The sequence below is a fragment of the Myiozetetes cayanensis genome, unplaced genomic scaffold (genome assembly GCF_022539395.1).
Source record: "Myiozetetes cayanensis isolate MyiCay16 unplaced genomic scaffold, myiCay2020 scf27, whole genome shotgun sequence".
NCBI classification, from domain to species: Eukaryota; Metazoa; Chordata; class Aves; order Passeriformes; family Tyrannidae; genus Myiozetetes; species Myiozetetes cayanensis.
In genome coordinates this window covers 4,109,386-4,123,005 of record NW_026087488.1, presented here as the reverse complement: position 1 = coordinate 4,123,005, position 13,620 = coordinate 4,109,386, and the positions used below count along the sequence as shown (strand labels likewise).

General features: G+C 46.1%; 1 protein-coding gene across 1 annotated transcript in view; it reads right to left on the bottom strand.

The window, feature by feature from the left end:
- Nucleotides 1-13,620, bottom strand: part of SSH2 (slingshot protein phosphatase 2) — a 93,413-nt gene that overhangs the window by 63,098 nt on the left and 16,695 nt on the right. Inside the window, exon 2 of the mRNA XM_050321611.1 lies at nt 1,168-1,211. Within this exon, the coding sequence (XP_050177568.1) occupies nt 1,168-1,211 (44 nt within the window). The remainder of the gene's footprint in view (nt 1-1,167; nt 1,212-13,620) is intronic.

Here is a 13,620-nt window from a genome sequence, read left to right as displayed (position 1 = left end):
AGTTGGCCCCAAACCCAAAGCCCAAATCTTGTTTAAGTATTTTAAACACTAGATATTATGGCTTCTGTTACTACCTACTCACACAAACAACATTAGGCAAAGAACTGTAACAGCCAGAGAGCTCATAAAGGGAAAACCATTTCACCTTCAGTTCCCCTTTACTCCCTCTGGAGGGAATCTTAAGCCTTTCATAAAATCTGACTGCAACATTTTAAGCCAAGAAAGTGCTCCTGCCATTGGAGAAGTCACCTGATATATACAATTTTTACTTTTATTAAGTTTAGCTGAAATAATTCTTTTGAAGGCTTAGATGAAAGGAGACAAAGCTTACAAGACTCCAAGAAATCTTACCCTTCAGACTGTAACTACATTATAAAAATCATCATTAACACTTGTCACCATTCTATCAGCTGAGTTTCAATGTTTGCTCCTCCTGAAGCACCTGAAATCAGTGTTTACAAAAGGTGAACATCCCCCTGCAAAACAACCCCATTGAAAAATAAATCCCTGCAAATTCTCAGTGTTGTCCTAACTTTGGAGCAGATGTTGGACTATCTGCACCAGTGGCAAATATCCACCCACCCACTGAACATGCTATTTAAGCAGCAGGTGCCCATACAGCACAGGATCCCCTTGATGGCAACAGAGACTTTTAAACCAGAGAACAAGAGTTCATTAGTGTGGTTATGCCTCTCAGAATATTCTGGTGATGGACCAAACCCTGAGAAACAACACAGGACGCTGGAGGGAGCAAAGGGACACCACAGCCAGGATAGAAGCAAGGTCTCCCCATGCACAGAGAAGTAGGATATCACTGTTCCATTCAAACACCCCTTTGCTGGATGGAAACAACAGTCTGGAGAATATGTTCAATGACATCTTTGCAAGTTGTTCTGTACATATATAAAAATATACATATTTTATAGTGTGTAATCTGATTTATTCCATTTCCTGCTGCAGCAACCTCCTTACTGGGAGCATCATTTAGGCCACAGCCAAGTATATTTTTCAATAAGTTTTCATAGGACAGTTGTGCAACATCAACAAGAGGCAGAAAATGATGGGTGTTTTGCAGAACATGCCAGAAAACCACAAAACCCACTGTGGAACATTTCACACAGGGAGGTATCCTCGAGGACTCTCGTGAGCCTCAAGTGACAATCTTACCTTCTGGGCTGGGACCGGCATTCTTCTTCCCCACTGTCTGCCTCCTGCACACACAAGGAAAGGAGAAAATCAGTCATATGCTTTAACAGATGCAGAAAGCAAAGAACTTGCATTTCACTGGTTTGATTGTATAAGGCAAGGGAAACTCTCCCTGCCTCTGCATGCAGCTGTCACTAGAGGAGAACTCACTTTCAGCTCAGCTGTCACTTCATGTTCTCTCATAACCCTTTTAAAAACTGAATTCTACAGGAATTTTTGCCCCTGCAGGATTTTGCCTGCTTTTGCACGGACTTCCAGTGACCCCTGCCAAACAAGGCAAGCCAAGAGCCAACACATCTGGGCAAAAACTCTGGGGTTTTTATTACCTTTATGGAGATCATATTAATTCATAGTCCAGTGTCAGCAATCAAGTGTAAAAATCCATAAAACCAGCAAGTAATAAACCTGACAGATAGGACTGGGTGAGCACAGATAGACTAGAAAGGCGAAATTTGACATATTACGCTGCTTTAGATGAGAAATTAATATGCATAATCTCTAATGTGCTATGGAATTTTACCAGGCCTACCTACTACAGCCCAAAGCAATACCTCAGCAGAGAGATCTCAGCAATTAATTCTGCTTCACAGTACATTTACATATGCACTGCCAGGCACAGGAGATGGGGTACAGGATCTATTTTATTAGTGAGAACTTACTATGGACGTGCAGGTCTGCAGAGCAAAAGCATTTTAAAACACACCAAGGGTTCATTCAGGGCAGGGGCACCCCATGGAAACCAGAGTTCAGCACAAGGTGACACAGGAAGCAAAGAGAGAATTTTGCTCCTGGTTGCTCTGGGCTTCCCTCCCTCAGGTCTCCTCTCCAGTGGAGTGATCAGCTTTTCAAGACACAAACCAGCACGCAGGTGGGTGCAAGAGAACTGTGTCACTACGATGGTGTTTGACACGAGGATGGAGCTGGATTTACAGCGACACAGTGACAGTGCTCTCCTCCCCAGCACTGCCCCTGGCCCAGACTCCTCTGCAGAGGGCTCTGATAACCTTCTCCAATGAACAACCCCAGCAGAGGAGACTACACAGCTCTTTTGAGAAGGGAAACTCTCCTTTTCTCCCTCTTCAGTTTGCTTCAGGAGAGCGGTTTGGAAGATGCTGCACCACGCGTACGCTGCTGTTTTATGTACCATGGCACACAGACAGAAACTAAGGACAGGGGTGTGATCCCATGGACTAGAGGAAGGCTGTGGAACGAGATAAATGTCAGTTCCAACTGCAGTCAGTGGAAAAAGGAAATGAGGAACTGCATGCCCCTCAGCCAGTGTTTCAGCCCCACCAACCTGCTGCCCAGGGCAGGAGGGGAAGGGAAGCACCAGGAGAGGGAGAGATTCTGGAACAAGCACATTCAAAAAACCTACAGACACTAACACATAGAAGTAACATCACACAGTCAAGCTCAGAAAAGGAGAGGAGTAGAAAAGTTCAGTTTCCATAAGATAATGGTATCGACAGGGCTTTTTCCTGAGAATCTTTTGAACTACATTTTTTGTGCTTACTGCAGACAAAGATCCCATTCAGTTCACTTTTTAATACAGTTAAATGCAGACACTCCTGCTGGATGTTCTATTTCACTCTTACTTAAATGATCCAGGTCTGTGAGATATAAGAATAGCTAGAAAATGCTGCTTGCTACTGGTTTTCTAAGAACAGAACTAGAGCCCCAACTGCATCATGAAGCTGTTCACCTGGAGCCACCTGCAACCACAAATTCAAGCTAAAACCTGCAGGCCATCTACAACAAGCAAGAGCTGGCAGGAATACCTTCTACTCATCGTACCTTAGCATTAGCTCAGCAACTCGATAAGGGAGGCAGCATTCCTGACCCCTTGGAGATGAAAACACCAACGAGCTCCACAGTCAACAGAGGAGGAGCTGCCACATCATTCAGAAGGGTGCAGATGAAGAGCAGCCACCAGAGCAGCAGCAGCTCCTTCAGAGCAGGGAGCCAAGCCCTTGTTCCTGAGGTGAAGCACCAGCATTCACTGGCAGGACACTCCAGGACTGGCCTCGATGAAGAAGAATCCCATGGCGTGGAGTCACTTCCCATTATTCCAGCTTTTGCAACAGTCACACTGGCTCAGGACCTCTCTGGGCCAGACTGTTTGCCATGCACAGCTGCAGACACAGCACAGCTGTCCTGGCCATCCGTGCTCCCCACACAGCCAAAGTCTCCATGCACTTCATCTGTGTTGCTAAACTGACACTCAGGGACAGCAGATATTCCATGGATCATGCTGCACATTCTCCCTTTTGGCCTATTTTGGCCTGACAGATGGTAACAGCAGCATTTTAGAAGTAAGACATCAAGTACTTCCAAGCAGTTCGATAGTAAATTACCTTGCATGCATGGAAGCAGCAAGTACCTGCATTTCTAGAGCAAGCAAAGTCTACTTCAGTCCCAAATACTTCTCATACCTCCTTGCCTTGCTCCTCTTGTCCTGAATTCGTAATCCTAATTACTGGCATTTCCCAGGAGGGTGTATATTCATTTCTCACCCCTGTTATGGGAAGTGCAGGCAATGCTGCCAGAGCTCAAGCTCCAGCTGAGTTCCTTGTGGGCTGACAACAAGCTGACTTGTGGGGGCAAGAGGAAGAGGTCATGGGAGGGAAAGAGGTTAGCTAAAGACATGATGGGGTTTGTGAATAAGCCAAAGCAGATCAAAAGTGTGTATTTGACTAGAGAACAAGTTCCTCAAACCCACAGTAAAGCAAAACAACTGAAAGAGCACTTGAAATCTCCACTGTGCTGCTCAGGAACCCAAGCTATGCAAACATTTTTAGTGTTATAATGAACGGCCATTTCCACACGCCAAGAAAAATCCTTGTCACAGCAATTGGCAAGCCTGGTATGCCATAGCCAAAAGTCCCACAAATGAGAGGAGAAGCTCCTGAAATATGCAGATCATTATCTTAGCTCCCCTCAAAATTCAGCCCTCCAGAGCTCAGTGTGGAGGAGGCCAGACATGGCCCAATTAGTCACCATCTGTCTCTGCTGAAGCTCTTACATCTCATGTCTCTTTGATATCAGACAAAAATGTAGCAGATTTGTGTGAGGAGCACATTTACTCAGAATATAGCTGACTGTCTACAAAAACAGAACTGTAGACAAGTGACAGTACCTGGGATGCTGTCTGGAACAGAACTAACCTTCAGCAAACTCCTTCCCTACTCCTCAGCAACTCTGACCAGCCTGCAGCCCACTCCTTCCCTGTGCCTCATGTTTTGATCTGGACTTACAGAATGGTCAGATTCAGGTTTCTGAATCATCTTCAGCCCATCAACTGTCTCCTCTGTAAATGCATCCATGAGAACATGGACAGAGGGTGTGAAAGAAGATACAGCCAATGCTCCTGTATTTCATATATCTCACCACAAGTCCATGCTGCCATTCCCATCCTACAGCTCTCTGGTCACTATAAAATTCTGCAGCTACAAAACATCCTAGTCATCTGTGACTGGAGCCCAGACGGGCTGCAATGACTCGTCATCCCGCTAGAGGGGAGGGCAGGACAGGGATGTGTCCGCTCGGGTGCAGCACCAGGGAGGAAATGACTCCAATAGAACAAGAGTCCAGCACTGACACGACCCCTAAAACCAGCACCTTCACGTTTTCTTGCCATTTCCAGCGTATTTCCAAAGAAGAAGGAGTACTGCTGCCAGTGTGACAATTCATCATCCAAAAAGCACATCAAAACATTCCTTTCTGAGGACATCTTTGAGAAGGAACATGCTTGGACATCATCCTTGGACAACAGACCCAGCCATTTGGAGGTGTGACCTGTGACACTGACCCGCTCCAGCCTTCACAGCTGCCTTTGCACAGGTGGTGGCAGAACAGTGGATCCTGCCCCAGCCCCAGGTTCCCCTGCAGCACCCGAGCTGTGACCACAGTGACACATTCAAGAGATGGCAGCTTCTACAAACACTGCTGGGAGATTCCTGTTGCTAGATCGCTCCAGCCTCAAAGCAGCCTCCTCCACCAGCCTGCACGGAGGAGGAAGCTGAGCAGCACTGATGAGCTCCAGAGGGAGTCATGCCCTGCTTTCCTTGACCAGAAACAGAGGCCTCAGGGGAAATGGAAGGAATGAGTCGCATAGCTCTAAACTAGGCCACGATATTAAACGCAGTTTAAAGTGAAAGATGAAAAATTCCATCTCTGCTCCTTTCAGGCCATGTAGGACAGAATATGCAAAACATTAATCCTGTTTGTGCTTTGATCCACTGCCAACTATCTGTCATCAAAAGGGCAAGGGAGAGGAGAGAAATTTTGGAGTGCTGTTCTGTTCTATACAATGGGAGTCACTCCATGTCACGCAAACAATTCTGCTCTTATAAATCTCCTTTTTGCAGACTGATGTAATGATAAACAAGATTCAATCTCCATTCTTACGTAGAGGGACTGGAGCTGTCTGCCTGGATTTAACATTAGGAACATCACAGCAAGTTCCTGCACTGTAAGATGTGATTATTAGCCTAAGTCATGCGCCTCACAATCACTACATTTCTATTAACCAAGGAACATTTCACACCGACTACACCCTAAAACTACATCTTCAAACCCTTAAAAGAATTCCCATTTAATAACTGCTTGCTACGTGTGATTTTATGCCAACATACCTGACTGTACAGACAATGCCTGGGAAGTGTTTTTATCAGGAGTGAGTGGCCACAGCCATCAATATCAAGAGAGCACTGACAATTTAGACAGCTTTCCACCAAAAGTCAACACTTTGCTCATAGCTGTGAACACTTCAGACACTAAAGAACTTCTGTCCCCTTCTCCATTTTCTACATTTTGACTTCTTATTCATGCAACAGAAGATTAGTTAAAATAGTTCCCCCAAACCCACAGCAACACTCAGATGTAGCCATGCTATTAGAGAGGCTTTGCACTTAACATGGCCAAACCTCCATCATGCAGATAGCTCCAGACCCAGGCTCACAGGAGGCACTACAAAGGAAAGGACTGTAATTAATGAGCAGTTTCTTAGTTTCCTGCCTACTCTTTCCTTGGCTAGATCCTGTCCAGTTGTTCAGACACACACCAAGTGCCTCTGAGCCGAACGTGACCTTTGCTGGGAAGAAGGCAGCTGCTTAGTCCAACCAGAGGCTGTGCATGCAGGCACTGATCCCGTTGTTAAACCATGCAAATGCTCCTCTTCACAGTGTCCACCAGTGTCCCTTTGTCTGGGCTGCAGCCACACAGAGCCCTGCACACTGAGCTCTCCACGCGGGAGCTCTCCTTGTGTGCCAGCAAGTATGAAGCAAGTCAGTACAAAAGCCACCCTCCCACAAGTATTTCCCAATGCATGGATAACCCAGGCTGGTTGAGCATTGCAGAGGGTGCCACTGCTGCAGCCACAGCCTCTCCTCTAATGCAATACAAGGCACACAGAGATAAGAGCATCCACCGGACGATCAGATTCCTTAGGGCTCAACTCAGCTCCTGACAGACACGTGGTGACAGTGGAGATGCCCTGGGGTATCCGGCATCTGCACGGCACTGGCACCAGATGTCCACCTGAATGGAGGCCCTTGAAGTCCAAGGGACCAGGATCTGTACGTGGACATCACATAGAACTGAAGTTCAGCACCTTCCAGGATGAAATATTTGACAGATGCTGTGGTCCTGTCAATAATCTCAAATCCTCTACTGGAACAAAGCAAGACAAATGTTTGAGTCGGATTGCCAAATATCTATCACACATTTCTGTAGCAGAGGGACTTCCCTGCAGTAGTCTGAGTTGTATCAATCTCTTAAATAAACTGTGTTAGCAAAAAGCCCACACATGCTGCATTTGCAGTATGGCTGGAGCGCCAGCAACAACACTGGCTGGGAAAATGAAATAAAGGCTGACTCCAAAACCTGGGTTGATAAAAGGTTCCCTTTCTCCCTGCAAAAGGCCCAAGAATACATACAAATTCACCAGCTAGAGCTTCTGGGGTTGGAGGGGAGATACAGAACCCTAACAGGTACCATTTCCAGTCTGACCATGTCTAGTAGCAGTTTGGTACTAAAAAGGGTGATTTGATCACAAAAATAATGGGCAGGCGGAGTTTGCAAGTTCCACAGCTGCAACACAGAGAACAAAACCAACCCGAAATCTGCAGCAGTTTGTGTGAACAAATTTATTTGTGTGAACCAATTTATTTGTGTGAATCAATTGGAAACCATCAACATTGTAGTGAAGTGAAGATACTCATTAATAGAGGACAGGTCTCAAAGCTGAACTGAAAACCAGTTCACTACAGAATCCTGTGGACCCTGGAGATGGTTAACCTTAACCATTAATAAAAATTATGAAACTAATTAATGAAGTGACCTAGCATGCTCTAGAGAGCTAGCTCATTGCTGCTTTTTGAAATAGTTACATTTGCCATCAAACACATTTTAAAACAGAAGCTGCTACCAGGAAGCCTTTAAGTTTGACTTAAAAGTTCTTCAGAATGCTGAGCTGAGCAAACGAGGCCACAAACGGGAAAGGGGAGGACTGTGCTGTGTTTTGCACAGTGCTTTGGGCTCTCCAGAGCCATAGGGGCAAGGGGTAAACAAGCAGCTTTCTCCAGCCATTTCTCTCTCACCCCTCTCTGTTTGCATGGAATATTTTGAATGGATGCTGTTTTCCTCCTCACATTTCTTCTGGGTTTGAGGTTCAGCAGCTTTCTGCAGCCAAGTGTTCATTCAGAGGTTGGCATTCCTTCCGGATTGTTTTCTGTATCACTTAGCTATGCCAGTAATTGGTATATTTAGGTCAAAGACATTGTGCTCCTGCCTGGGAGAGAGAAAAAAACAAGTTCCTTATCAAAGCTTTCATCTTCCCGCTGGAGAGAAGGGGTTTATGCAAACCTTGTTTAGATTAGGCCTCACTAAAAACTGCAGAACCAAAACTCAAACACTTGAAGACAAAAATTACAAGCCTCCAACTGGTACATCAAGAGCCAGGATGAGAAATACAGTGTGACACAGCCTGCTACACTACACCACAAGAACAGATTAAAAAGCAGATTACTGTCAGCTGCACTTCTGCAGAGAAACCAGCCTGCCTGATGGGGAGAACAACAGCTTTTGCCTTAATCAGAGACGCACCCAACAGAAAAAAAAAAAAGAATACAAACACTGTACATACATATTCACATTAAATATTCCTACACCAAAGGTGTACAGTTTCTCTCTGAAACTGTAGCAACATATTACCCCTAGCCACTTACTTGGGAAAAGAAAAACCAGCTAAACTATTGTCTCCCTGAACAGACCTTTCCTCTGACTTTCTGAAGGACTTTCAGCACTGCCCGAGTATGACAAAAAAGGCAGCTATTTACTGTAATTATGATGCTTTGCTGGATTTAATGCCTCTCAGAACCCTACAGCTACCTGCCTAATCTCCTTTTAGGCAAAGCTAATGACACTGTCCTCTGGAAATCTTAAAATCTAGGAGCATTTGTTTCCCTAGAACAGTAACAGATGCTTATGGTGATGGGCCAAGTGTGAGAAAACTCACTCACTGTATAAACACAGGCAGTGGAACTCCAGTTTTCATACTGGGGCCTGTGGCTGACGTCAAGGGTATAGTTTGACTAAGACCAAGCCAAAGATATGCATGTGTACACTGGTGAATCTCAGGGCAGGGCTTCCACACCACCACCAGCCTGTGATTAAAACGAAATCCCAGCTCCACAGGTTACCACAACGAGCAGCCCTTCATTATCCACTCATGCAGGCTGACACATTTACATGCACGAAATTGTCCCTCTGCAATTATGCAGGATGGACATTCACACCTCAGACCCTCTCCAGTCACTACCTGTTAATACACAGACCTTGCTCAACCTCCCAGTGCCCTCAGGAGCTTCCAGGGCAGCGTGGCCACGCACCTCCTCACCCACAGGGCTGACATCTTCACCTCAGAAGCTGGGCCTGTTTCCAGCTGGAGAGAGTCTCCTCAACTGCTGCATTAAAAAAGTGGCAGCTAGAATTAAACAAGAATGAAGGAGCCAGAAAAGCAAACTGGCTAATGAGCCAGATGCAGAGAAGTTGGAGACCTGGAAAAGCAGCTGATAATCTTTTATCATCCATGAGCGATACTAAAGCATTACAAGGAACAAAGACGTAGATCAGACGTGGCAGATGCACAACATCAGCTTCTGGTTTAGGTCACTTTCCCACTGACATGAAAAAACATTAAACGTGTTTTTAAAAAAGGGAAATATTTGGTTTTCACTCCTCATGCTGAAGGGCTATTTTAGGAGGAGGAGGAGGAGGGTGGAAGGAAGGGAGGTACACTGCAAAGGGAAGGGTCTTTGTCTTGCAATCAGCCATTTTCCTGTTAGCATCTAGTTTACCTTGGTGCACGCTCGTTTGTATCCCTGCTGCAGTTACCTCCATCAAAAACCAGGGAGTTATTCTAAGGCTCTCAGCTAGTTATAACTCCAGAGCTCTGACTTTTTCCAGAATGTACAGCAGGGTCACTAAAGCAATGCTGATCCACCTGCTACATATATAAAATATAATATTCCCATAATGGGACAAGAACAGAGCTATTTGGATACCACCCTTAGTTATGTCATAGTTGTGTCCACAGAATAAAGCTGTGCCAGCACAGCCCTCTTGTTAAAAGTCTAACTCCTCAGTGGCAGCAGCAGCATAACCAGGCCCAGGTTTTTCATTTTGACAGCTCGCCTCACACTCCACTGCTGAAATCACACACGGCCATCTCCGAGACACGTTTCAGCTGCACCTTCACCCCACACCGGCTCTGCGGGATGCTCTGAGAGCCCAGGGCTGGCTGTAACACATAAGCATCCTTCTCCCTGCCAGAATGCTACAGGCGACTCTCACCCACTCAGCTCCTCCGAGATCCAATCCCTGCAAGCCCCTGTCAAATCTCCTCTTGACGTAACAAACACACAACACGGAGAATTAGGAGCAGCACAGAAATCGTCGTGACTGACCCGAAATATAAGCCCTGGCAGCCAGGCCGCTCAGGGCCCTTGGCACATTGCATCAATAATTAAGAGATGATTTTCTGGATGAAAGATATTCTCAAAGGGGGAAGTTATTTAACACTTACAAAGAGGAAATAAAGACTCTGAGAAGGCGGCAGAGCAACACTCAATCTTTTCAAATTCCACAGTGCTCAACCTTTAGGAAGCAATGTGGAGAGGAAGCCATCAATATTTCAGATTCTTTACACTGCTTAACCTGAAACTGTGTTCAACGGTACAAGTTGCAAATTATTACCTAGCATTTGTGAGAAAAATAACAACAACAAAAAAAAGAGGTATCCAAGCAACTACACTGTACAGCGTGTCTGGATGCAGCAGCATCTGCGTTGGCACTCACAGGCTGCTATTGCATAACCCTGGATTCAAGTAGGAGCACGGCTGGGGAGGCTCTGCTCTACTGCAGTGACATATCTAGAGCAGAAGTGGCTGGTAGAGCTTAAACAGCAGGAGTTTAGACCCGATATCAGAAGAGGAATTGGCAGCAACGCCTCTTCACCTCCAGCCTCCACTCCGGTAGGGAAAAACCCCGAGTGTTTCAGGCGAAACTTCAAAAGGAATAGCTGGGACAGCTTTCTGTGCATGCAGGACACAAAGCAGAGCCTGTGGAGAGCAGAGGGAAAGGAACGCCTGAAGACATTCCCTGGCAAGACGCTGCAGAGAGAACCACAAGGTACAGGGTGTTCTCCTTGTTCACATCCGGCGTCCCCGGGGTGCACAACAGCCTCCCAGCTGCCCCACTGCTGCTAGAACTGGGACACAACGGTGATAAACTGCTTGGAATCACTCAATTCTTTACCAAATACACCCAGGTATTAGTCACTTGTGGTTGGAGCTTAAGCCAGAGCCATTTTCTTGCCTGATACGAGCTGGTTTTTAGTCTCTTGTACGCTGCTCCTCCACAGTAGAGCTCTGCCTACACTCTTCCAGCTCTGCACGCCTACAGCAACTGGAGATCCAAGGGTCTAAGGAGTTTCTGAGGGACTAAAGCAAGGCAGCAAATATAATGACACCTTGTCAACTGGGGTTGAAGAAAAAGGAAAAAAAAAAAAAAGGAAAATGAAGCAGAGGAGTAGAACAGGGTTTTCTGGATGAGTCAAATATGAGCAGAACAAAGTTGCATAACGAGTGACCCTTGACTTTTGTTATTTCTCCCAGCCAACTCCTCCAAAAATCTATTTGTTATTGTTTATTTGGGTATCAGTCCAAATTGCTGTGGGAGGAGAGAAAAGGAGAAAAGGAAATGCTGTCAAGCTATTAATTCTAGTACTGTAGCCAGCTAGCACTCTGCTGCTATTAACGAATCAGTGTCCTGTTTACTGCAACGCTCTCTAGAGCCTGAAAGTTAAATACAAAACCAGATCTTAATTAGCCTCTGGCAAAAGTGACTCCAGCATTGTTTCTCCTCAACCAGGATGAATTCTGCCTTTGCTCATTTGCCCAGTGCTCAGTCCAGACCTGCAGTGTCGTGTCAGGTCCCTCTGGAGAGCACAGGCAGGAGCCAGGGAAGCAGGCGTCGGGCGGGCAGCACAGCTGGGAGCATCACTCCTGAAACTTGAACCTCTGAGAAACATTATATTGCAATAAAGGCCAGGCTGTGTCAAAAGCCAGCAGCGACTGGGGCTGCCATCCATCCTCCCATTCTCCAAGGACAGAAGTCACTTTCCTACATGAGTGCATCAGTAATAGGAGAAAAGCTGTACTAAACCAGAATTCAGGGTTATGTTTGGTTATTTCCCCCTCTCAGGATGCAAGTACCACCGGCAGCAGGTACAGCTTGACCTGTCAAAGGGACATCCTTCCACACAGCCACCTGCCCTCACTCTGTGCCAAACCTGGCTGTTCCCTGGAGCAGGAATGTTTCAGGCAGAAGCCCACTGCCCAGGACAGCCTTTAACAACAGAAGGACAGAAACACTGTGCCAAAGGCAAAGGAACCACATTAGTCTTGGCACAAGCCTGGATTTGCCTGACCCCAGGAAGTTCCGTGGATGTATCAGATTTGTGGCCCTGCAGTACTTGTCTGTATAATCCCAGCCTCCTTTGTACCATCTGTTTCCCCTTCGGCAGACTGGCCATTAGAGACTCAATGCTAAAACTCCTGTCTCCTTAGTAACAGGTTTTTGTTGATCTCTCGCGCGCCTCCCAATTTTTCTATCAATCTGGTAATCTACCAGGATTTTCCCTGCAGGGGATACATAACAGCACCAGTGGAAAAAAAAAATATATGGGATGATAGAAGCACTTAAAGGCAAGGGTAGAAGGTGTAAAAGGGGAGTGCACGAAGTTAGAAGAGTTACAAGTCTTATGGAAACCAGATGTTCTCATTATACTGGAGCAAGCCACCAACATACATACCTTCTGAGTGCTGGGTTTAAGATCTCATCTGAGCACTCAGTGGTTCACTGGTTTTTTCTTAAAGAGTTGCCAGTTATGAACTGTTTCCCACTAATACACCAGTCTTGAGAGAGAACACCCTACACCTACCCTGCACCCCCAAGACCATCTTCTTTAATATCTCAAAGGTAAAAACACTGCCGATCTCAACGCTGTGCAGGTAAGGAAGGACTGTATTTCCTGTCTGTAGAGACTGGCTCTCTTACAGCAGGTTTTAAGTCAGTGATTGCTGGCTGCTTTTGGTTCATTAATCCTTAAATCCCTACACTCTCTTCTTGAGGTTAATCCAGTTAAAACTCCCCTTTCCCTTTGGCTAGTGCCCTGCATAAATAACCACCTGAAGAGCAGAGCTGCAGAAGCCAGTGCTCAGAGTACAGCACTTCCCAGAACTTTGTCCCACTGCAAGAGACAACAGAGAATAAATACTTGCTGCTGCCTATGCCAGAAAGGGAAATCAAGATTAGCTAGGTAAGGGCAAAAGGCACTCCTTATGGATCGCTTAAATCAGCAGGAATCAATCATCCAGTCCAATCCAAATCCCCCAGTTGCCTTCTGCCTTAAGATAACTAGAAACAGGTTTATGCTACACTAAGATAAAGCTGCCTTAAACCAGTGTAAGCCCTTATGTGAAAACCTCCCTTTTTTGGGCGGAGAGGAGAACTTGCCTTTGAGGTCAGCTCTAAATGAGATACCATTACAGCCATATAGGCCATGTGGGATTTGGAAAAGCAACACTGATCAGCAAAAGAAAATCACCTCTGCAGATTTTGCCTGGCTGGTCTGGCCCAGGCAGCTCCCTTGGCACTGAGCCCGTGGGCAGCAGAGTGAAGGCAGCACTAGGAGCAGGGAGCCAGTCCTCACCCTCAGCCTGCCAGGAGAGGCCAGTGCCATACCCAGCCCAGCACACGCAGACCACGAGGACTGGCTCATTACACAAAAGCATCACCAGCCTGACCCAGTGAAGATGTGTACAGAGAGATGAAAACACACCCAGTAAAGGC